This window comes from Varanus komodoensis, unplaced genomic scaffold (assembly GCF_004798865.1).
Source record: "Varanus komodoensis strain SLA01 unplaced genomic scaffold, ASM479886v1 scaffold25, whole genome shotgun sequence".
Classification (NCBI taxonomy): Eukaryota; Metazoa; Chordata; class Lepidosauria; order Squamata; family Varanidae; genus Varanus; species Varanus komodoensis.
In genome coordinates, this window is record NW_025335661.1 from 189,678 (window position 1) to 215,599 (window position 25,922).

Consider the following 25,922-nt stretch of genomic DNA (forward strand, 5'->3'; position numbering starts at 1 on the left):
ATCAACTTATACCCTTCTTTGAGCTATCACTTTCAATCACTGTTATTTACATGATAAAGTGAAAAAGATTTGACCACCAATTCATTTGACCTCCAGTTCACACAAAACCCAGACACATAGGCAACTCAAGCAATGAACAAGGAGAAGAGCAAGCCTGGATCTTATGTGTCCTCCCCACCCAGTAAATAACCTGGAATGAGGATCAACACTCTTGAGATTCCCTGAATGTTATATGCATGATAGTGGAAGATTAGCAAGTCTGGAATTTTAGGCTACTGTACTACACAAGTAACTAGTGAACGCCCTATAGGACAGTAAGCTCAGCCCTTTCTTCTCCCCCCCCCCCCCGCCATCTCTCGTGTATGTGTGAGAAAGAGGCAGGGTACGCACATGTGTGTGCACACAATCAAGCAATGCATTGCTTCCAGGAAAAGTGGCAATTTCACACTCTAATCCACGAACACACTCAACTATAAAACACAATACTACAAAGTAGCATTTTATTGTTTTAGTAATTTATTTCAGTATTTTGTACAGTTTACAGTTGGTCTTCAGGTAATAAGTTATAACAGGTTTATATACACAAATGTGTCCCCTGTGCCTCAAGGAATTTTGGATCAATGGCAAAACCAGACTGCTATGCCTCATGAATGGAGAAAGGCAGCACATCCTATATAAATGAAAATAAAATCTCTGGTACAATAAAATTCCCTGGTACAGTTCTTATGACAAGCTCTCTCTCCTTAACATCCATAAATAAATGCAGAGGGTAAACTATCCCAGACTGCACAGGGACACTGTATGACTGTAACAAACTCTTTTATTTTTGCTCATGACATAAGAACTTTGTAGTGATATATTTAACAGCATTGTATAAGGTCAACATTTTTTCTAGAAATTATACATCTTTCCCAATTCATCCACTACTTTTTAGTACCATATGTTGAATGGTATTCATTTGCTTTGATTTAACTTCATTTCAGAAACAGACGAGGAATGAACTTGTCATACATGCAGCCTCCAGATGCAGTTTTGTAGTATTGGAAACGAAGGATGGAAGGAAACTAAGGTAAAGGCCTGGGAATAAGTCAAGCCTGAGCAGTTGAGAACATGCAAACGTATGACTCCCTCAGCAAAGTCAGTCCTGTCTTTTCTTTAAAAAACAAAAAAAACAAAAACCTCTCTATTTTGTTTTATAGCAGCCTGTGAAAGAAAACTCTTCCAGAATATTTTAATGTTATTAGTATCAGTGTGCCATGCTATACATTCAACCAAAAACTGTGCATAGAAAGGAGATTCACAGTCCAAAACCAATATCCAACCATGACTTTCTTCTGCAACAACTACAAGGAGGCAATAGCAGTGCTTTAAAAATAAGATTCAAGCTAGATGTTATCGGCTGCAATCCTTTACACATATACTTGGGAGTAAGTCTCACTGTAATAGAGCATGTTTCCAAGTAAGCATGTACAGGATTGCCCTATTCTTCAGTGGTGCCACAGGGAACAAGCCAGTTAGGTTGGTGGGGAGGTGGCAGAATGAGCACTGAAGCAACTGTTAAACATTGATGCTAGAGATACTGGCTTAAGAGTTACCATTTTAAGCCGTTCATGCAGTGACCCCTGGAGGTTAAATATCTTTCACTAAAAGTACAAACCTAGTGTTTAGCAGCGTCCACAGAACTCAGCTTTCTCTGGCTTAACTGAGAATATAAATCCCTAAAGAGAAGTTTTGTCTTTTGAGCACCTAAGAAACTATCAGATGACTGCATAATTCAAATTATATAGTAAATAATGTAAACAATACCTCTTTCACTCCAAAGACCACAATCCTATGCATATTTTCCTGACAGTAAGCTCCACTGAATGCAGGAAGTCTTACTTTTAAAGAAACATTCATAGGATTGGACTGAAAATGTTTTATTACTTGCCCTTAAATAAATAATGTTTAAGACAAAACAATACATCATACTAGCAAGAGCCTGCCTGTGAATTTACAAGGTTAAGACATAAGCTGTGCAGAAACTATTCCAGAGAGTTCTAGAACCCTGTAGGGAAAATTGCTTTGGGGAAAGGTTGACACTTCATCTGCAATGCTTCCTTTGTACACAACTCATTAGCTTTGCAGAAAGATTTCTCTGCCAACACAATAAGTTTTAATACAAGCTAAGAACAGACTCCATACCTGAAACTTGAAAGTTAGAATATTTGATTACTGTTTAGGTTTCAATGTATGTAAGCTAATGGTTTAAATGTTTGAAGATAAATTCTTCCAAGGAATTTTAAAACAGTAAATATTTGGGGAGTACTTTGGAAACCTTTTTCAAAACACTATTAGAAATGGACTTTACCCTTACACGCACTGACAAACACACTTGTAGCTTTTAGTCATGTCCATTTTACAATAAGCATACATGGCTCCTTTTACCACAAGAGGTGCTGTATAACAAAACAAAATAAATATACTTTATGTTATCTGTTCCAAAGAAAGAAGCTGACAACTGAAGTTTAGTGGGGAGCAGTAGGTTAAGAATTTACATCCCAAATAGAGCCAAAGCAACCACTGGTTTTGTTCTAATTTAAGTGTTACACAGAAACAGTCTTTAAAATACACATCAGTGTAGCTGCACATTATTCAACTCTGGAGAAGTGCTGTCCTGAGATTATGCTTCTCGGTACACATTTAAAATATATTAAATAAAATGCAACCAGTTTGTTACCTTTGGTAAAACACACTGGATCAGAGGCAGGGAGAGAACAAATGACTTTAAAAATGGAAATCTTTTACACAAAAAGCACTACACACACATCTCAGGTAACTTCCTCAACCATGTCCCTTAAACACTTCCTTAAATATGTACAAGATTCCACATTGCCATCTTTGCAACAAGAACTTAGGCAACATGCATGTGGTTAACTGCCCATTCAACCAACTGTAACCCCCTGAGGATTTTTCTGGTCCGGCAGAAAAAGGAAATGTGAATGTATTATCTTCAGTATAGCTGGTCTTCTAGATCACAAGTTTTGGTTTTCCTAGATGTTTCTTGGACACTCATCCACATATTTCACTCATGCTTTCCTATTAACCAACATGCAAGTTTTTCCATATCGTGAACTTGATTTTCATGTCCCAGTTAAAAAACAAAAGCGTCATCCATCTAAAGGCTTTCCCAAATAAACTAACGTCACCTCAGTGTTGCCATACACGGCAGACACTGCTGGATACAGACATGTCTTTGGCAGTCCCCGAAATGCAACTCCTAGGAACTCATAGCCTCGCTCGAATGCCAATGTCTTATCTTCCATGTCCAGGATGACACGAATTCTCTCACCTATCTGTTTAAAAAAAGAAAAGAGTGAAAAAATGAAAATGAAGTGACAAAAAATAGCAAATAGATAGTAGAAATAGAACACTTGCTTGGGAGAAAAATATACATATAATTACTTCAGTGATAGAACCTTTGAAAAGGTTTTCTATTGATCACTGGTAAAGTTAGTGTCACACAAAGGACTCCAAGGGCACAATCCTATGTATATTTGAATAGAGACAAGGTCCTCCAACTCCCAGCATTCACCAGTCAGCCATGCTGCCTGGAAAAGCTTGAAGCTGTAGGACTTTTTCCTGTTTAAATATGCATAAGATTGTCCCTTAAATGACCTCTCTGTTTAAGTACAAATTGCTTCAATCGTAGGCTCACTTACTTGGGAGTAAGTTCCACTGAATTAGCAGGACTTATTTCAAAGATGATGCACACAGAAATACAAGTTCAGAACTTAAAACACATCACAATCTACTGGACAAAAACTGTTGAAGACACAGAGTTTTACAGATCCAGCAGAGTTCTGAGTATATACTAGATTACACTCACTTGATATTTTGGGGCATTGTTGCACTGGGGAAAACTGCCATTGACTTCTCCATTATGTAGCAAGTTATTGTCCACCAAATTCCAACCCCAGCTCTGGTCATCACTGCCTAGGAGGGCCACATAGCCCTGACACTGCATGGGAGCACGTTTTGTAGCAATTCCAATTACTGCCACGGTGCCGAGAGGACCTTCCCACCAAACTTCCCAGGCATGACGGCCTTCACTGAAGCCAATCTTGGTCCTTGCTCCATCCGTACTCTGAGCAATGGGATTCCGGTGCAAAGTAAATCCATTTTTCTTAATGTAGACATTCCTAGAACAATCATTGGTGCTGAAAGCATGCTGAAAGGCACGTACCTAAAACAGAGGGAGTTTAAATAAGAGATCTGAGATAAGATTGTAAAACTACATAAGATTGCAAAGTATGCAAATAATAAGTGCATTTTGTAATAACATAGATTTATTAGTTGTTCCTCTACCTCTGCTCCTCAACCTAAGCAAGACCTTTTTTTGTACCACTGCAACAAGAATTGAGCCTTAAAAATTCCAGGTATAAGTTAGATATGGGGTGGGGGGAGGGGGAATTTAAACCATGAAATAGGCTAATATTTCAGTAGACCCAATGGAGTGGTCTTGCTTCCTTTCTTTGTGGAACGGTTGCCACAATTTATCAGTATAGCTGCCCTTCTTTAGATGACAACTTTTAACAGAAAAGGCATCTGACCCATAACCAGCAGCTGAAGAACCCACATCTACATAACATGCTTTTGTGGGAACTTTCCACACCACTGATATAAAGCAGTTATTCTTTCGAGAGAGAAAAAACAGCACCAGAATCAGTTTTGAATGCCAGAATTCTTCTTACGAACCAAATAAGAAATATACAGTGCCTTTGAGGATGTACAGAAATATCCACTCCTCACTTACTCTAGCCCTTTCCCACATGTATAGATTTAAAGGAAACGACATTGAATTCACAAAAAGGATTACTCCTAAACAAACTAGCATTAAGTACATCTAACGGGAAGGTGTGCATGAGACGAGCGCTACTTCCCCAACAAGGTGCCTTGCAGATTTGTTGGACAACAACTTCGGAAAACCACCACTCAAGCAGCACGGCCATACACGCTGGGGGTTGTTGGGAGTTGTAGTCCAACAAAGCTAGAGGACGACTAGATGGAGCAGAGTTTCTGTGGGGTGCCGCCGCCACCGCCTTTTCCCTCCAGCCCTGCGTTCCTCATCCATTGGCTTACGCGCGCAAAGGGAGCGGAACAGTGATCCTGACCTTGCCCTTGTAAGTGGGCACGTTGCAGAGGATGTCGGTGCGCAGCGCCTCCTCGGCCAGGCTGCGAGCCGCCAGGCTGCGCCACACCTCGCTGTTCTCGTCGCCGTGCAGGACGCGGTACCACAGCTTACACACCAGCGCGCAGCTTCGCAGCTCCCGCAGGTCTAGGTAGGAGAAGACGAATTCCAGCACCCGCCCAGGAAGCCGCCAGCTCCCCGCAGCAGCAGCGGCGGCGGCGGCCGCCGAACTCGGCACCCCGCCGCTGGCAGCAGCCGCCGCCATAGCCTCAGGCGACCGACCACCGATTCTTGCGCGCGCGCGCGCGCGCGCGCACCGTCCAAACGGACCCGGGCGAAGGCGGTGCGAGGCCGCGAGGACACCAGCCAGCCCACGAACCAATCCGGCTCGCGCCGTCGGCTAGGAAAGAAGGAGGGCCGGACGCTCAACGTCCTCCCCACCCGTTGCCGGTAAGGGCGGGCGGAAATGATAGCGAGCAGCCTGCGTGCGGTTCAGCTTACGGGTCCATTGGGAATTGCCGCTCTCTCCCCTCAGATTTGCGGCTGGAGCAGAAACCAGAATAGTCTAGGCTTCCGACACTTGCCTCTCAGGAAACGCCGTTGCTTATTTCAAATTTGTTTCGTAAGTTGCTAGGCCTTGAAGGCCTACCGGCCATATTTGGCGAGGGCAGAGCCATCCCTGTGCGCTTCGGAAAACCCTCTATAAATACATGCGCGCAACAACTTCAACTGTCAAAGAAGGAGTGACGTAATTTCTCTTCGCCGGAAGAGAAAATTCCTACATGGAGAGGTTAGGCTCTTCGTTTGGTTTGCGGTAACGCAAGTCTGGTTGATAAAGTGGTGCGTTGGGTTGGCATATTCATTTAGGAGTAGTTTCATAGGAGCTGTGGACTCATTTCCGATAAAAAACGCTTAGGATAGGGTAAGTTTTTGTCTCATTAGCTCATTTTAGCTCTTAGGTTGGTTTTGCCATTTCTTGTTTAATTGCCATCTTGCCTTCTGCTTTTGCCTTGGTTCATTTTTTATGTTTATGCACCCTTCACTAAGTGCCTAGAGAATGCTCTGAAGGCACATAAGACATCCATTATGTTTAAGCAAAACAGGTCTGGGGGATGGCGTGCGCTTGGAGGAGAGAGCATCTGAGAACTGCATGCAGCCACCTTTAGTTCCACAATGGAAGAAAGCTGGGATATAAATATAATAAAAGGGCTTTATTAATCCACATATGGTGTTTGCCTTCTCTCTTTGATGACACTTGCCTGAGCTAGTATCCATCACCAAACAATCTTCTCACTTACTCTGGCTCCAGTTTTCACTTTGGTGCCATGTAGTTGCCCATGTGTGTCTTGTAAACCACACAGTGTGATCATAACTGTATTTATGCCAAAGTCAGTTCAAGGAAATTCAGTAGAGTTTCCTACTGGTTTGTTTATTTTTGCATTTTCAAACACTCTACTCTGAATAATAGATATGTTTGGGTTTACTTTCTTTACTATTGATAATTCTACTATCAATGATTTGACTTTCCCAAACATAATCTGCCATTAATCTTTGTGTTCATGCCATGCACAAATATATGCTAATGTAGTGTAATGTATAATTAGACAGTTATTGCCTAAACAAATGGCTTCTCGTCTGAAACAAAACCAGATTGATGCTTTAATACTCTTTGTTCTAGAACTATAAATTGTGTCTTCAAGTGGCATGACAGTGTCTAATGCTTGTTACCAGCCTTGCCATATGGAAATGCATAACATTCAGTCATCAGGAGCACATCACAGAAGATTCCTAGTTCTTGCAATATATTAGGAACAGTGTGGACTGTGAAAACTTAAGTAATATGGAATAGAGAAATCTGTGTTATACAGCTCTCTAGGATATCTTGAACAAGTCTTCAGTGTGTTTGGAGGCTTGGTTTGTGATTTTCTGTTAAGTGATAGAATTCAATTATATCTTCAACCGGTCCAGTGTAGATGGGCAAAGTAATATTAAGACTGCAAAAGGTTTGTGTATCTATACATCTATAACCTCCTCATTGTAAGTTTAGCCCATTTTATTGCTTTCTCTTAATCCAGAAAAAGTGGGCAAGGAAGAATTAGTGAAGGATAGTCCCTTACTTGCTTTCTAGGCCAATGCAAGAAATCCCGAGCATTTCTAGCTGATATCTGTCTAGCTGCTGTGTTGTTTATTTTAATTATGTTTTGTAGGTTGCTAGACCCTTTGAGTGAGCTGACTATATTGGGTGAGCACACCCACACTTTAGGTACTAAAATATGACAGATGTTAGTAATTGTAAGAGGAATTCTTCTAAACATGTTTCTGTTAGTTCTTATGACAGGCCACTATATCTGGAATTCATAGTCTTATCGAGAAAACTAATATCTCAAATGCATCAAATGGCATCTGTCCATTGAGGCTGCTTCAAGTTATATCAGATACAATTTTTACTCTACTAATCAGTGTTTGTATATTTGTTTTTTCAGTCTCATTTGAAATACTATGGCTCAAAAGTGGACCAATGGACATTCCTCTTCAATATTATGTTTGAATGTAAGCAAAGATGGTATGCTGGCTTCAGGAGCTGAAGGAGGGGAACTAACTATCTGGAATGAGAAAGGGAGTCCATTAGAACATGTACAGATACAGAAAGCTGATGATGTTACTAGTGTTGTATTTTCTCCCATCCATCCTAGTAGACTTTATGCTTCCCATGGGGAGACTATTAGTATGCTGGATACCAGATGTCTCAAGGAACCTATTGAATGTTTCCATGTAAATGAAGAAGAGATCAATTGTCTTTCGGTAAATGAAACGGACAGCTTCTTAGCTGCTGCAGATGACTCTGGAGCAATCAAGATAATTGATTTGGAAAGGAAGAAGTTAAGCCGCTGCCTGAAACGACATTCAAATATTTGTGCATCTGCTGTGTTTCGGCCTGAAAGACCTCAAAGTCTTCTTTCATGTGGTCTGGATATGAAGGTGATTAGCAGCAGAAGAAAAGTTTTTTTTGTATTACATTGTGGCCCCCAGATTTTCCCTGTTTTCTTATGTCAGTCTATCTGTGAGCCTCATTGTACCAGTGGAGGAAAGGCAGATACTTACTATTAATTAATTAATATTCTGTCCCACTTTTTATGTGAACTCAAAGTGGCTTACATAATTCTCCTCCTGCTCTCAATCTTATCCTTACAACAATAACCCTGTGAGGTAGGTTGGGCTGAGTGTCTGGGACTGGCCCAAAGTCACCTAATTGGCTCCATGACTAAGGGAAATAATGGGGGCGGGGCGGTTGTCTTTGTTTTTAACACAGGTTGGTCTGTTGTGTTATCTGAGACCCACTGTGGCATTTCAGCATGGTACATTTGACTTTTAAAACCATGAACAGAAACAATGGTCTATTTTATGGTTACCTGCTACCATGATGGTTTGTTGTCTCATCTGAATGAGAAAACACAACTCATTGTGCTACCAAGGTCAGCCCCATAGAGCCACTTGGCAAGAGTGGCAACAGAGAGTGCCACTGACAGCTGCTGTTTCATGCAGCCATCAGAGGTGTCTGCCATCCACCTGCCTTCTGCACTAAAGACCTTCTTTAGGGCAGGAACCAAAGAGGGGATCAGTTGTTCGGTGCTAGGAGAAGAGCACTGCTTCTCAGTTGATTCCCCTGGCACCCATCCTCCATGAGCAGGAGGGATGAGAATTGTTTGGGCAGTGGCACCCAGATGGGGGCTGTATGCCCCAGCAGGTTACCCTCTGCCTCCATTCTTGTGCATGAGCAGGGTGGCAGTTGGATAGCAGTGCCCTCAGGTGCATGCAGAGGGGACTGCAGCTCCTTTCAGTAGTGATACCTGATTGATTTTTCTGCCTTTGTCTGAGCATAGATCTCCATCCTCTCTGGAGCAGAAGACAAGGGTGCTTGATTAGCTTCCTTGTCATCTCTGCTGCACTACAGGGCATTAGCCCAGTTGGCATAACAGAGACTGTATGACAGCTGTGACAAGCCATGCTCAGCTCATAATCATGGCTGTCAAAGAGAGAAGCCTTATTCCTTCCCCCCGTGCCTCCTGAGATACTATCTGGAAGACTGAGAAGGAAGGGGATGGCAGCAGGGAGAAGAGTTAGCATGATAAGCCTGATTTTCTGTTGGGCTCATCCATGCAAAAAAAAAAAAAAAAAATGAAGCATGGAAACCATGTGGTGTTGCTTGCCATTAATTTGCCCAGTTATACTATTGCAAGTTTACTGTTCAGGAGACGGAACATTCTACTTAAAAGAATAGCATTTGTGTCAAATTAGAACAAAAACAACTAAGACAAAATGGATTAGCTCTAGCAATGGTGGTTCTCTCCGGGAGCCCTAGTTTCAACTACATGGCTAAATCAAATGCAGAAGTTTAATGTGTGGTTTAGCCTTGTAACATGTTATATCATAAAGAGTATCTTTGAGGATGTTCAGACTAGCTCAATGATTATGTGATTAGTAGATATAATTTTTGAGTCTGGAAAAATGGTTTTTATACTGGATACAACCTTGGTAATTCTCTTTTTAGAGACATCCAGAATTACATTCTTAAATAGAAGGTGGATAGTATCTCACTCAAATTGTGTGAGAAATTTGAGGTTTTAATAGAAGTCACATTTATAAGTAATGGAGAACTAAAAGTGTAACAAAATATAGAGGTACAGACTCAGTTCAGTTTCCAGACCATGAGAGTGTGGTGTTGGCTCTCTTCTTCCTCCCATGGAGAGATTCTTCCCTCCTTTCCAGTTTCTAATCTTTCTGAAATGAGCCAGAGAGTCCTGACCCACATAACTAATTTTATTTTTTAAAAGAATACATTATTATTAACACTAGAAGATAAAGTAATGCATGCAGAAAAACTAATTCTTTTAGAGAGAGGATGGTTATTCCAAGGATAGGAGTAGAATTCAGAGAAAGATGAGAGACAGAAAAATGCTGAAGACTAAGAGATAAGAAGAAAGGAAAATATTTTAAATAGGAGTCAACTATATTAAAAGTCTTTGTAAAGTGAATTATGTTATATAGAGTTAGTGCTTATTTTCTGCATTGTGGCTTGTAATTTTAAGAAATAATGAAGCTTGCCAATTTACCTCTGTTAGCCATTGTCAATTAGATAAAATACAGATCTGTCTATTGTATAAGGAATGCAAACTAAATTTTCACAAATTAGGTAGAGCACTAGGCAAGACTTTGAGAACCTCTGATCTTCCAGCAGAATATACCCTGTTCACCTTCATAAGCATGATATAAAAACAAGTTCAGTAGGAAAAATAAAATTTAATAGTGATATGAGAGCTATTTGATATGGATCTATACACTGAAGGTAAGATTGCTTTTTTCTGTTTAATTAGTAGACTATCAGGGAGTTAAAGCTGCCTCAGCTTCTGATTTTGGGAATGGGACAACATGTACAGACATTAACAAAAAATGATGTGCTTATAGTGCTGTGAAATAATTCTGGATTGTTCTTTTTCAAGGTTATGATGTGGAACTTACAGAAAGCTCGTCCACTGTGGATTGTGAACTTGCAAGAGGAAGAAGCAAATGAGCAGTCAGCTGGCCAACTTTTTAATCCACCCCTAGCTCATTCCTTGTCTGTTTCTCCTTGTGGCAATGTATTTAGCTGTGGAGCTGAAGATGGTAAAATAAGAATCTTCCAAGTAACAGGCACCAAGTTTGAACAGGAAGTGGCATTTAAGGGCCATTCCTTAGGAGTATCACAGGTTTTCTTTTTACCAGACACCTATTGGTTAATTACAGGAGGAAATGATGGCAGAGTATTGTTGTGGGATGTCAGCAATGAAATAGGAAAACGGAAGAGTCCAGTCAAGTCCATTCACAGAAGGAAAACTAAGACACCAAATACCACCCAGAAAGTTGACAGAATGAATGCAGAATTTGCAAATGAGTGTGTGCCAATTTCACCAAAATTAACCATTGAACATGGAGAGAAAGTGAACTGGATTTTATATGCAGAAATTAAAGGTTCTAGGAACATACTGGTTGCTGATCAGACTAGCAGTATATCAGTCTATCCTATTGCTGAGCTGCATACTTATCTTGGCAAGTAATTGATTCCATGATACCTGTGTTTTTTTAATACATCACCTTTATTACCTCCAGTTAATTAAAGCACCTACAGCCCTTCCATACATTACTAAAAAAATATATTTTGGCACTTGACAAATGTCATTGTATCAGTAATGGCATATCTTGGGTTAAATTTGATATGCTCTTACTGCTAAAAATCCTGAATTGTGAATGTAAAGATTGTAAAGATTTCTGATTCTAAAACAAGAAGAAAAAATAAAAATAGCATATCATAGCATATGCTTTTTCCCTAAGACATTAAGATACTTATTTCAAAATATTTGAACTTACGATCAAGATAAAAGATTACAATGTGATATCAGGGAAAATTCAAGGGGTCCCTAGGCATGGTGTTTTCCACTCAGCCCCTCAACTTCCTCTCCAGAGCTTGGAAGATTGGACAGTGGCGTTGGAGGGAGGCCAGTAACAGTGGACAGCTGTAGGCAGTGGTAAGTAGTTCAGTGCTGAGGAGAGATGTACTAGAAGAAGTGGCTGTACCTGCAGCCACCCAGCTTGGAGCATCTTTTCAGTGTGGTGCCCGATGAAAGTAAGCATCAACTGTGGTGGCCCTTCTGGGAGTCTTGGCATTTGCTCTGTATGTTGGCTGCAGATGCCAAGCCTGTATAAAATAGTTAAATCATGCTAAGCTTTATAACTGTTCTAAATGGGTGATAGTCGATACTATAAGAAAAGGGTGAGAATATTTTAATACATCTGTTTATTCTCCCTATTCAACTTGAAAATTAATTATAAAACAAAGCTGCTCATTTTAAGTCAGATACTTAGTTCATGTGCTCTGCTGGTCTTTTCACCATCCTTCCAAACAGATCAGGACAAAAGACTTTCTAAATAAAGACTTTATGTTAAAGTTGGCCAGCCAGGCTGGCTTTGGGATACAAAAGAAGAATGTTGCAGAAGTCAATACCTAAAGGCACAAGCAAAGTTAGAATACTGGCCATTACAGAAATGTGGCTTAAGGATACAAAGTTAATTCCAAACTGAAAAGCTCTCCTCCCTTTTAAACCAACAAGAGCTGACTCCACCTTCAAAATGGATCATGTTGCTTATGTACTAATCTTCTGGAACATCGGACTTTTCTCAATTGGTTGACTCTTTAAGCTTGACTCTGTATGATTGGCCTAATGATGTTAAGTCTGCTCCTGCCCATCTCAGTTACTCACTAGAATTTCCACCATACTTCAAACGGCTTCTCAGGGACTGCTTGACTTAACTCTGGATCCAATGACCTTGGCATTTCAACTGTGAATTCCTACCTCTTCCTCTCTTCTTCTGAATCAGAATCCCAGTAAACAATCCTGAAGGTTGTATTATAGGAGGAGTGTGTCCACATGGTGTTCTTTAGTCCCCTTTCCTTTTATGCTCAACCCAATTTTTATGCATTATGTCAGTATAACAACGCTAAACTCTTTTGAAGTATCCCTACTGATTTGATTTTGCACCTCCAGTACAATTCTAAGTCAATTGGACAATGTGAAAATGGTCTTTGGATTTGAGCTTTTATATGCAATATATACATGAGGAATTCTGACTTGATCCATTGTGAATGTAGGTATATCCCTGTCCCCTGCATCATGGAATCTTAAATTGCTCAGGAAAATGCAGATTTCTTGTAGAAAACATCTTGGTGCATAAAGTTATCAGATGCTTCTAATTAATTTTCTCAGCCAGTTGCTGAGAAAATTGATGTCTTCCTAAATTATATCCCTGTTTTTAGAGACTTTTCTTGGGTTTTTGTTTTTGTTTTGTTGCAGTTTTGCAATAAATTGTATCCTACTCAGTATCCAATTATTTTTATCATATTTACTTACTACAAGCTGTGAAAAAGATATATTCAACAGCATATGAGTGAACCTAGAATTTCTCTTGCCCTCCTTTCTCCCACACCCACCTAATCTGCTTGTGCCTCCCCAGAGCAGAAGCAGGGCACAGGAGCAGATATGAAGGGGAGAGGAAAACCTTTTTCACTTTTAGATGCCCAGCATTAGAAGCAGTCCACTAGCTTAATATTTTGTTAAACATGCTAACTTTTCACATTCCTGCCATGAAAAGTATCTTTCTGTCACGAAACTAAGTTACATTTCTCTCTTTTGACATAGTGATTCTTGACTCACTCATACCCTTCTGCCTTCAGCATAGGTGATAAATCCTAAGGTGCAATCGAATAACAAGGAAGAGTAACAGCTTATTATAAAATCTTGGGTTTCTTGATCTTTACATACTTTTGCAGCATAATATAACCAACTGATAAGACTTTTGGTTATAAAAGTAACTAAGGGTACAATCCAGTGGCAATGGCTTTAAGGCCCTGAACTCGGAAGCATCTGGTTATCCATGCAGATAGAGAGAGAGAGAGATGTTACTGAGGGAATCTTCACTTTATCCTCCTATTCTGTATTATTGCTAGATGGGTGTTTTGGCCCATCTAGCAAAAGCACCTCAAAGAGGGAGGGAAGGAAGCTGGCAGTGGCATAGTGTATACCCTGGTTTCTCTATTATGTTCCCCACCCTGTAAAATGGCACCTTCTACTCTCTGAGGTTGCTTTTCCAACCATGGAGAGCAGCTGGCACAGTTGTTTCCATACCAGCTGCAGGGAGTCAGATCTCTGGTTCCTCTCTCAAGATCTGAGCACTGTCTGCAACATCACAGCTAGGAATCTGAATTATCCATGGCCCCTCAGACACTATCAAACAGCTAGGAGTGCCCTCTAAAAATCTTTTCCATGAGCCTGATCATTTATCTTGTGCCTGATCATTTTCGATAATGCAAAAAGTGTGTTTTGCAGAATTTCAAACAAAAGTCAGGTTTGAAATTAGGAGAAACTGAAGGTATGTATATGCAATTCTATAATCCTAAAATGGCATTGCCAAAGATATCCAAATCAGCATTTTTTTTGTGGACGGTGCTAACTGTAATTAGAAACCCCAGTAGATTTCCATTTAGAATAAGAGCTAGAATAAGAGCTAGACTTGGTTTGCTCACCTGCACTTCATAGCAAATTATGGCTAGTGTAAGGAAGGAAGAAACTTAACTTAGGGTTTGGAGGATTGGCAGAACTAAGCCATTCAGGGTATTAATTGTTTTTTAAGTTAAGCATTCACTCAGCACAACTGAAATCTCAGTCATCTTTCTGTCACTTATCTGGAAGCTCCATTTATTTCCATTTAAATTCTATTTATAATGCATTTAATATACATTAGTATTTTCTTCTGATTCTGTAAAAGTACAAATGTTTCAGGGCATATTGTAAAGGTCCCAGTGAGGAACATTCAATTTCACTTGCTTTTTAAAATATACCTTGTCTTTAAAATAAAGGAGAGAAAGAAGGGCTGCTCAAAGTAGCTTACAATTAAAACTTGTACAAATATAAGACTCAGAGTCATTCAAATTGTAGATATACTCAGAATAAGTAAGCAGAAGCAACAATAATACATCATATGAAGTCCTAAAATCTATAAACAAAAACATTTTCCTGAAAGGAAAAGTTGTACAATAATGTTCAAAATCCTATGGAGATCAGTTCTGTTCTGACAAAGATCCATAACTGAGTACAGAATTAGACTCAAACAGTGCTTTTCAGTGGCATCTTTTCAGACTGGGGAGGTAATAAGTGGGATAATGTAAGGCTCAGATTTGCAATGAGTGTTCTTCAACATTTTTGGTAATGCTTTGGATAAAGAGGTACAGGAAAATTGATTGAATTAGCTGGAAGATAAAGGCAATGTTCAGAGTGATCTTGATAGGCTGGAGTGCTGGACTGAAAGCAACAGAATTAAATTCAATAGGAACAAACACAACGTTCTGCACCTAGGAAAAGGAAACCAAATACATAGTTAAAAGATGGGAGATACTTGCCTCAACAATACTATAAGCAAGAAGGATCTCAGAATTGTAGATCACAAGTTGAATACGACTCAATACCGTGACGTGGCTGCAAAAAAAGCATTAATATAAGTATAGCTTCCAAATCACATCAGGTACTGATTCACAACCATTCAGCACTACTGTGTTTCCCTGAAAATAAGGCCTAACCGGAAAATAAGCCCTAGCATGATGTTTCAGGATGCTCATAAAATAAGCCCTACCCCAAAAATAAGCCCCAGTTAAGATCACATGATAGATGTATTGAATTATAAAAGAATAATATTAAATATAAATAAATTTAAAGAGAGATCCACCTGGCCAGGCCAAGACCTTTTTATTTAAACATTATTTTAATTGTTGATTTTATTTATTGATTTTAAATTTTTTTGCCAGGATGTCTCCAGTATTTTATGTATTTCTATTGATTGTATTTATTTATGGATTGGAAGCCACCCCGAGGCTTATGCGAATGGGGCGGCATATAAGTTTTCCAAATAATAAATAATATTATTGACATTAATACTGAAAATAAATTATACATTAAAATTAAGTGGACACCTTTGAACGAGAGGTAAATGCCTATGTAAACAGATGAATGTGAGACTTATTACCAAATGTCCAATCAGAGTACAAACACAATGCACGAATAACATCAATATGTTATGTGTTGTAACAGACATGCTTAATGCGTGGATGTAAAATGCAAGATGGGTGCAAAAAGAAAGAGCTATTCCATCGAGTTGTGGATGACTCTAGGGGCAAGAATCTTATGGCTTTCATAAGAAAAAAATAAGACATCACCTGAAAATAAGCCCTAGTGCTTTTGGAGCAAACAATATAAGACCCAGTTTTATTTTCGGAAGATTCAGGCAAACTGGAAAAAGTTCAGAGGAGGGTAAAAAAATATATTCGGTACTGGAAACAAAGCCCTTTGAGGAGAGAGTGAATGAACTGGGCATGCTTAGCCTTGAGAAGAGAAGACTGAATGGAGAAATGATAGCATTTTTCAGATACTTGAAAGGCTGAAACACAGAGGAAGACCAGGATCTCTTTTCAATCATTTCAGAGTGCAGGACATGGAATAACGAGCTTAAGTTCCTGAAAACCAGATTCCAGCTGGGCATCAGGAAAACCTTCCTAACTGTTAGAACAGAATGAAAATGGAACCAACTGCCTAGGGAGGTAATGGGCTCTACCACTCTGGAGGCATTCAAGAGACAGTTGGACAGCCATCTATAAGAGATGCTTTAACCTGGAATACTGCACTGATCAGGGGGTTGGCCTCAGTAGCTTTATAGGCCCCTTCCAGCTCTAATTATTCTATGATTCTAAAGCAAACAGCTGCACAATTTTGGGGCTGCTACTGAAAAGGCCCTGCTCTAAATGCTAACTGAATGAAAATTTCTAGCTGAATATTATCCTGAGACATATTTTGGCTTCTGGGTCTGATATACATACATATGCATACACATGGCCAGAGAATAAAATATATCATTAGATACAAGCAATGCATCCTTTAAGAAATAGCTGCTTTCTACAGATCCTTTCCCACTTGGTTATTTCTATTTTAAGGTGGGAGGAGGAATGCTTAACAAGGTTGGTAACATTAACATTTTAAAGCAAAAAAGTTTAAGCAGTAACTTGCTGATCCTTTCACAAGCAGCATAATACAAATATAAGTTTAAGTATTAATGGTGTACTAACAACAGTTGCAGCACAACCTTCTACACGTGTTCCACTGAGTTCAGTATGGCTTTTTCCTCAGATAAATATATATGGGATTGTAACTTCAGTGTTTTATTTTTCATGAAAGCAATTCAAATTTATATAATCAGAGAAACTGTCTCAGCTGCTCTGTTGCAGTTCAATAAATAATGTGCTTGTAGGCATGTGTTAATAAGCTATCCTTGGATGTACTTGCTATAAAAAGCTTAAAGTGAAAACTGACCTTCAGTTTAAGTTGGACACCCTGTGTTTACAGTTGCTGTCCGCTACAAGCTAGAAGCAAAGCAACATTCTTCATTCTTTCCTCCCTTTTTACTTCCCGAAGATGACCAGAGAGGCTATATCTCTGTGTGCTCTGAACAAGACATTAAACAGGTCACAAATTGGGAAACAACAGGCAGATATGCTATGTTGGGGAGAGGTTGTGGGAAAGTTAACTTCGATTTGGAGTGGAATGCCTTAAATGTTAGCAGTTTATTTATAATATTGGTATCTTTTTTGGCCGAACAAGTCTCCATGGTGACTTTTATGAAAATACATAATAAGATTATTTTTTAATGCAGTGGTGACTTATAAAAGTTCTGGAGGACTGGTAAGGTCTTAGAGCTTGTTAAATCTTTCTTTTATTAGACAATCTTTAATTTCTGTAGAAATTACACATTGAATTAAATTATTAACCAGTTGCATTACAGTGTTTAGAATGTTATTCTTGTTTCTTTTTTACTTGGAATATAACATTTTAAAATCTAGCTGTACAGTTTAAGGTTAGGGCTAGGTTAGGGTTATGCCAGTACTTTGGAGCTCTGATCTTAAGCACATGTACTTGGATATAACTTTCCATGGACTGACCTTTGGGTGAATGTGTTTTTAGGATTAATGTTCCTGTGTTCACAATATGCATTTCTCACCTATGTAGTCCTGCAAGGTTAGGTGATTGTTTCCAGACTATAGGTGGAGGGTGAATGCTTAGGGAAAAGAATTAACCTCAAGATGACTTAAGCTGGGATGCCTAAAATCAAACCCAGTTTGACTGTGCTGGCATGCTTTCTGTGTTGCTCACAAACCCTTGCAGGCTTTGAACCCCACATATTCCCATTTTACTAAGTATCTGGATTGTATTACCTGCAACTGCACCCCAAGACTTTTTGGGGGGGGGTTTCCTAAATAGGTCTGTGCATGCAAGACTTGCAACTATAAATGAAACTATAAAACAAGGCCTTTTTAAATGGATCTAATGTTATGAGATTGATGAAAGAACTGGTCATTGGATATTGGAGGAGTATCATTTGTTCTCATTCTCTGATAAATTTTATAAGAGGGAGTGAATAAAAACTGAGCAATGGAGCATCTTTGGATTTAGCTTCACCTTTTCCATTTTTTTCTATTTTGTGCAATGCTCCAATGAGAGGGGCTTGTAGCTCAGTAGTACAGCACATTCTTGGCATGTAGAAAATCCCAAGTTCAGTTCCCAGCATTTCCAAATAGGAACAGAAAAACTCCTGCCTGAAACATGGCAAAGCTGCTGCCAATCAGTGTTGACAATATTGAGCTAGATGGACCAAAAGTCCAACTCAGTATAGGGAGTTCCTGTGCCCCATGAGAAGTCTCTTCCACAGGGAAAATACACATGTGGAAGTGCATCTTTGGATCCAAAGATTTCAGTGTGCTTCAAGGTGCCATCCAATGCATGTTTCGACAGAAAAAGTGCTCTAAATCCCAAAGTGCCCCGGGAGACCATGCTGGTTGGAGAATGCTGAGTTGTAGAGGCACATGTAGTTGTGCCTCAACATGCATAGGATTGCACCCTAAGCTTACTTAACTCTGTCTTGTACTATAGTTGCTGTCACTGCAATAGAACTGTACTTAGACCAAGCAAGGTAATACAGCCAAAATATATTAAAAAGGAGAGCTGTGGAACCTTAACTACTACAAATGTCTTATAGACTGAAATATGCCACAAGGCTTTTTTTCCGCTGTAATGGAATACAATGGAAAAAGTAAATTAAATGCACTCCTCTAAACACTTACCTGCAAGCAACACTTACCTGCACTCCTCTAAACACTTAACCTGCTGAACTCATCCTCTCCATTGCACCTTCAATGTTGCCCTTTCTTAGGGCTCCTTTTCCCTGTGCTTAAAAATGCAAGCAACTCGCTTAATTTGAAAACAAGCAACAAAAATTTAGGACACAATCCTATGCAGGTTTAGATAGCGAACAAATCCTACAATTCCCAGCATGCCCTAGTCACTAAGTTTAGCAGAAGGTGTGCTAGGAATTATAAGATTTCTTTCTATCTATGGGTTAGGACTTAAACCCTTCTCCTCCTGTATGAGTCATTCTTACTGATTCCTCTTGTTTCTAGTTCCTGGGGAGCTACCAGATCACCTCATCACCTCATTCAAAGAACATTATGGAGTATCTGGACAGTATCACCAACTCATCACCTTCCCCGGTTTTTCTGTGTTATCTTTTATTACTCAAATTCTGAAAGAAAAGAATGAATAATTTCTTAATATGACTGGAACCACCTTGTTATCTTGACCTTTTTCTCTGCCAACCACACCTTTCAATGGGTGAAGGTGATTGTTTTCTCTCCTCTGCCCCCACTGTGCTCTCTCTCTCTCTCTCTCTCTCTCTCTCTCTCTCTCTCTCTCTCTCTCTTGAGGGGTCTTCCCTAATGTAACCTCTCTGTTGACCTCTGGTATGACTTTTGTTTCTGGCTGTAGTTCTGTTCTTAGCTAGTTCGCCATTAAAGTGTCAAATTATTGTTCAACATTTCTATTCAGATTCAGTTTTTCCCCTCTGCCTTTCCCATATCTGCTCCAGTCTCCTAGATTTCTCTTTCTGAAGAATGATCTCATCAAATCACATGACTTTCAGTAATCTCTGCTATACACAACTTTGTTCCAGTCCTCTTTTCCATTTGGACTCATACCTTGAAGGATGTTTTATCACTCTCTCAAATTCAACATATCCAAGACAAAACTATTTATTTTTTCTCCTAAGCCTGTTTACTTTTTATTCTTTCACCATATCCACTAACACCCCGTTGTGATTTCATCTATGATTTTTTCTACCCTTGGTTCCCTACCTCTAACCAATTTCCAAGTCTTGCTGCTTCTTCCTGCTCCTCTCCATCCACTCAGTTAAAAACTCCGTACTCTGATCAACTCTATCTTGACATTTATTATTATTGCATTGCATTTCCATCTACCTTTTTACCTCTTGTGAGGAATACCAGGCAACTTCCATAGCACTATGTTATCCTTGCAACAGCCATGTAAGTAAGTTATGCTGAGAGTGAGTGACCAGCCAAAGCTGTCTGTGTGTTTGCCAGTCTGACTGTGGTCATAGCCTGCTTGAACTTGTAAGCTCTTTGGAAGCAGGAAACTGTTCATGTTTATTCAACTCTGTGAAACATCATGTTCAATGATAGGTGGTGTTCACACATAATGGTAAACCATGCTGCATGCTTACTGAATTGTTACTATGCATGGTTGCCAGAGTGGTTTCTCACCTGGTTTCTGAGTTCAGACAATGATATGGTTTTCAGGTCTGCATGGTTTTTATACTCCTCCATCATTCCTCCCAAGTGGACAGCAAGGAATTAATAGAAACCAACCACAATATCTGGGTGCTTTCAATCGAGGTGTTATACTGCCCTTGTCCTACTTCATTCACAGAATCTTGCATAGTTCAAGGCAATGACATCTTCCACTTGCAGCCCTCCCATGTTTTCCCACTTCTGTTTCATGTCCCAGAGGGGTTTTTTTTAATGGAATAGCCCCAGAGCTTTCTGACTGATAGCACTAGAAATAACTCTTTTATGCCAATTAAATCCATCAAGTAATTACAATTCACCTGTGGATATGAGGACTTTTAAGTCAAATTGGGGAAACTATACTAAAATACATGCTATAGAAATGGAGACCCCTGATTCTAACTTGTTCTGGCTTTTAAAACTTAACAGGGTGGAGAACAAATTGCAAAATATAGAGGCTCAGTTCACTGTGCTAGATTCCAACATTCAGAAATTATCAGAGAAGTTTGAATTTCGAACTACAGCCCTGGAGCATCAAATGGACCAGGATGAAATGTGGACATCACTGCTAGAGGACAGGTGAGAAACCTAAAATTAAGTGTTACAAGATATATAAGTATTTTGATAATATTATCTTTGTGGTAATTCCTATCTGATAATGGTTCAGGGTGGTTGGCTTTACATATTTGTGTTCACAAAACTGGATTGTAATGTGTGATGATTTTAAATTATGTATAACATAACTTTTTAAAGAAGAGGGTAATACTTCATTTATGATGTGGGAATTTTGGTGCTAAACAATTCATCTAAGGATGTCTGACTAAACCTTGCAAATTAAAACAATACTAACTTTATGTTCTTAACAAAGAAGATAAACATTGACCTGGGGCACAATCCTATGCATGCTTAGCTAGAAAAAGCTCTTCAATTTCCAGCATCCCCAAGGCAGAATAGCTGGTTGGGTAATGCTGGTAGTTCTGGGGGTTCTTTCTATTTGAACATGCATAGAATTGTATGTATGTACGTACATATTTATGTATGCATTGCATTTGTATGCTGCTTCATAGCCTGAGGGCTCTCTGGGTGGCTCACAAGAAATATTCCAATGGTAATGCCCATACATTCCTAAACTTAGAGGTTTATGCTGATTCTATGCAGAGGTGGAAGTTTACAGAAGGAGAGGGAAGGAGGTTGGACAGGAGTCAGGATAGTTCATAATCTGTCCTCTCCAGTCTCTCCTCTCTTTCTGCTGGAATGTTCCCTTTTACCCTTCTCTGAGGTTGCTTTCTAGACTCATAAATTCCAAATCCAGGGCCCCTCCAAATGACCACCTAGGTGATCATGAAGGTGACAAGGGAAGCAGAAATAAGCGCCATTTGATTTTTCTAGTCATGGTGATGCTATAATTTAACTGAGTTTAGAAGACAAAACTGCACACAGGTTGGAGTTGGTTTTTAAAATCAGGGTTGGCAAATAGTTTTTGTTCTTCTTGCTCTTGTTCTAATGTATCAGGGATGTATAAGCAGTTATATCAGTAAGGAAAGATACAGTTGGAAGGTTTGAAAGTGAAATAATACACATGACTATTTAAACAGGGGCCCCATAAGATCTTTAAGTCCAGCATCTAAAATTAACAAACACACCACTGAGTTTAATAGAACATAACTTTTAGTAAATGTGGTTAGGATTATAGCTTTAAGCTGCAATCCTAGACACACTTACCTAGGAAAAATCCCACTGAATTCAGTAGGGCTCACCTCTGAATCAAGAAGCATAGGATTGTGCTATTAGAATGCAATCATTCTCTCACCTCTTACCTGAAGGGGAATAAATATTGAGCCTGTTATTATTTGAAAATTGGATTGTATTTCCACATCTTCTTGCAGATTCACTTCCGTGGAAGTAAATCTTCTTTACAGCTACGTCTGTGAAACTATTCATTGTTTACATTCTCAAGTGGTTAAAATGCTACCAGATCTGGCAAGAGCCCTTCCTACTCTCACATCTATTCTGAGGCGAAAAGGTAAAAACCAACGGATTAGGTTGGCATGGGAGTCAGCTCTGGAGATGCTGGGACTGCAAGAAGGAGATGTGAAAGCCCTTTGCGCATTTTTCATTACACACAGTTATGAAGCATGCTATTATTCTGCTAACCAAAGACAAGAGTATGCCAAAGACGTCAGCTCTTTTATAAAGAAAGTGGCGAAGAATCAGCTCCTCCAGCACAGCCTGCTGTGTGCCGTTCATGTAGTGGAAAATAGCAACGCTTGAAAATGTGTTCAGAGAACGAAAAGCACACTTCATCATATTATACCTTTCCTCAAGAACCAAGTTGTTTAAAGCTGCTTGTCAATGGAAAAATTTTGATTCAAATTTTCCTGGGAAGTTTACTCCAAGAAACTATCCTTACTATAGCCCAGGAACCAGTGTAGAAAGAGACTTGCACTTATGTAACTGGAATAGTACTGGCCTACTTTACAAAACTGTTGCACAGATTATGAAAATATTTCATGTGAGATTCTTTGAATTTTATTTAACAAGCCCACATGCTAGACAATTTCCATGTTGCTCATAATCTCATAATGCTCTTTGAATTCCTACCTCAGTTGCTACAGTAGATAGATGTATAGTAATTATAATTGTAAGTCCTTAGTTGGGTTTCTCATATGAAATATAGGTCCAGTGCTTGCATAGCAGACATTATTGTATTATTACAAACACATGTCTTGGTGTTTGTGCAATGGCTACAGCTCACTGGGCCAGCTCGTTTTACTCTGTCATTTCTCAAACAAAGATAAGGCTTGTGCCACAGATTTCTCTATCAAAGTTTGCCTGAAGCAGCAAGCTCCCGAATGTGCATGCCTATTACATAGCAATCTCCTACTTTTGAGTGTGTGTACCTAGTGAGATGACAAGAGACAGGACTAGTGTATTGTTCTCCCTGTGGCCCAAGCATCTCCCTACATGAACTGGCTGAGAATGTCTTGGACTCCCACAGACTGAATGTACTAGGGGATTTACAGTGTGCATGTTGTGCCCTCCTCATTGGTTACACTTCACTATGCCTTCTATAACAGCCGTGGGATCTTCTCTGCACGTTTCAGAGACTATTCTGAATTTTGCATTTGCAGGACTGATCAGAGGGTAGAGGAGTTCTCTGACAAGGTTTTGATTTCCTTGTGTTCCTAACGTCTGCAGGAATGGAGAACTTATTCAAATGGTCTTCCTTCCTTTTCTGCAGGTTTCTTGAATGCTCAGGGGCATTTCCTGCTATCAGAGCTGGTGATTCTGGCTGATCTCTAGAATGAGCAAATGGGCCAGGTTGACAAGAATCACTGCCAGTTGGTAGAACCTGGACTCCTTGTTTTTCGAAGTAGCTTGAAGCACCTAAGCTACTTGATAGCTAGAATGAAGGCAGAAGATAACTCAAGGCAAAAGCAACTGAACATAGGTACAGCCCATTTTAGAGTTTTCCATAGCAGTGATGGTGGAGAAGAAATATTATTGCTCTACTACTACACTGAGATCCAGTGTGGTGTAATGATTAGCAACATGGGAGTCAGGCAATCTGAGTTCTAGTCCCTGCTCAGCCATGGAGCCAGCTGGGTGACTTTGAGCCACTCATAGACTCTCAGTCCAACCTACCTCACAGGCTTGTTGTTGTCAAGATAAGAATGAGAATAGAAGGAAGATAATGACTTGAGCTGCTTTAAGTTCTTTGTAAGAAGAAAAGGCAGGATATAAAACTAATAAATAAATACTGTTTCATGAGCAAAGTCATAGTCAGCAAAGTTATTCTGAGGGTAAGGGATTATAACATAGTCCCCAAGGCAGTGGGAAGGAACACATGTTGCCAGATTGTGGGCACTTTGTTGATGAAGTTACTTATATTTATTCTGACTTGGACTCCATATTAAAAGCAAGATCGGTGGCTGCAAACAAGATTTTGCTTTTCCTTCTTCAGCTTGGTTGAGATGTGAACAAATTGCTTGGAGGATTGAGGCCAACCATTAGATCCAGGTCCACCTTGGGTGATGACAATATGAATGATGTGGATGATGAAGATTGCAAATATTCCTTAGAGGAGGGTTGTATCCTTGCTATACTGAAGAAGGCAGTACTCACTTGGTTCTATTAATTTGGGTAATGATTGACCAGTCTTTTTTGAACAAAATGTTAAGAGTGAGTGGTGGGTAATGAGCTCTGAGCTTTCCACTCTTGAGTTCAGGCCTGGTTGGGGGACTGAAATGGCCTTGGTACATGACCTTTACCAGAATCAATGGGTGAATGTGTCTCTGTTGGTTCCACTGGATGTCCCTGTGACTGGCAATGCCAACAATGATACCCTTCTGAAATGTCTGTTTAGGAGGAACTGTGTTCCAGTGGTTGGAGGATTATAGTTTGATTCAGTGATCATTAGTATATAAGATCCCATATCATTCTAGTCAATACTAAGGAGTCCATGACAGTCTTGAATGGCTTGGATGTGGGCTAAACCTGAGATTTATCCCAACAAGAACATATGTACTAATGGTCATCAGAGAAACTGATTTGTCCTGTTCTGGGTAAGATTGCAATCCCTGTAGGACCAAATTCACCTGAAAATCCAAGTAGCTCTTGTAGACAGGGATGCCTTTTCACAGCTTTGGCTGGTGCACCAAGTTATGTCCCATCTTGAAGATGGATTTGGCATAATTATACATGCCTTGATCACAACCATATTAGATTCTTGTAATATGTTCTACATAGGGCTGTCATTGAAGAATGTCCAGAAACTGACACTAGAGAAAAATGGAATACTTTCTGTTCCTGTTATTTGGAACACATTATGCCAAGCCATCTGTACTGTTCTGATTTTAAGAAAAAGCCAATTCAAGGTGCTGGTATTACTTATAATAAACTGCTTGGGGCCACAATAACTAAAGGATCATCTTCTTCTCTGTGTAAACATACCAATCAGTTTTGATGATTATCCAAAGCCCTGCTCTGTGTTCCATTATAGTCAGGAAGCTTGGGATTGACAAAAGAAAGAATATTTTCAGCAGCAGCACTCGAAGGAAGTTCAGATGTTAACCTGGAATCCCAGTATGATCCTCCAGGGTTTGACAAACGGCCAGACCCTCTTTCCCAGCTTTTGAGTGTTCTTTCCTCATTCTAAAGGTTGAAATGCCGCTTCTAAGGCTGACTCACTGGTAGTAAGAGCTTTTAAGCAAAATTTGTTGGTATGTAAATCCCATCCCATACACACTGGAATTCAAGCTCTGAGAGTTTCTTTTAAATTTGATTTGACCCTAGGGCTGAAACAGGTTCAACATTCATTTTAGGCACATTAGAAATTACAAATAATAAAACAATTAGCAAATAGGGAGCATCTTCCCAGAAGCGCACACGTCTAAATAAAGGAAGCCTGAAAGGAATCAATCCTGTACAATTGCTACTATTTGGAACTATCTTTTCAATAATAAGCAGACGTAGTAATATTACAAACCA

At 39.6% G+C, this 25,922-nt stretch overlaps 3 protein-coding genes across 14 annotated transcripts in view; 2 read left to right on the plus strand and 1 right to left on the minus strand.

Moving 5' to 3' along the window:
• Positions 1-493: 493 nt before the first annotated feature.
• FBXO45 (F-box protein 45) lies at positions 494-5,435 on the minus strand. The gene is made up of 3 exons (XM_044432730.1): positions 5,154-5,435; positions 3,869-4,225; positions 494-3,335 (listed from the first exon to the last, which is right to left on the minus strand). The coding sequence occupies exons 1-3, from the start codon at positions 5,433-5,435 to the stop codon at positions 3,150-3,152; spliced, it is 825 nt and encodes a 274-aa protein (XP_044288665.1). The 3' UTR covers positions 494-3,149.
• A 113-nt stretch (positions 5,436-5,548) lies between these two features.
• WDR53 (WD repeat domain 53) lies at positions 5,549-13,082 on the plus strand. Of its 3 annotated transcripts, none has more exons than XM_044432826.1 (3): positions 5,549-5,620; positions 7,654-8,149; positions 10,669-13,082. In XM_044432826.1, the coding sequence occupies exons 2-3, from the start codon at positions 7,670-7,672 to the stop codon at positions 11,260-11,262; spliced, it is 1,074 nt and encodes a 357-aa protein (XP_044288761.1). In that variant the 5' UTR covers positions 5,549-5,620; positions 7,654-7,669; the 3' UTR covers positions 11,263-13,082. The 3 variants fall into 3 exon arrangements, with proteins under 3 accessions (XP_044288761.1, XP_044288762.1, XP_044288760.1); XM_044432827.1 differs by lacking the exon at positions 5,549-5,620 and adding an exon at positions 5,726-5,960; XM_044432825.1 differs by lacking the exon at positions 5,549-5,620 and adding an exon at positions 5,732-6,092.
• The window catches only part of RNF168 (ring finger protein 168), a 28,121-nt gene continuing 13,887 nt past the window's right edge, over positions 11,689-25,922 (plus strand). Inside the window, exons 1-2 of one of the 10 annotated variants that reach the window (XM_044432814.1) lie at positions 11,689-11,730; positions 19,254-21,011. In XM_044432814.1, coding sequence (XP_044288749.1) covers positions 20,761-21,011 — 251 coding nt within the window. In that variant the 5' untranslated portion in view covers positions 11,689-11,730; positions 19,254-20,760. Of the gene's footprint in view, positions 11,731-12,533; positions 12,604-12,785; positions 12,848-16,344; positions 21,012-22,440; positions 22,456-22,732; positions 23,884-24,396; positions 24,576-25,922 lie in introns of those variants that run through there. The other 9 variants (XM_044432816.1, XM_044432815.1, XM_044432811.1 and 6 more) reach the window with 9 other exon arrangements.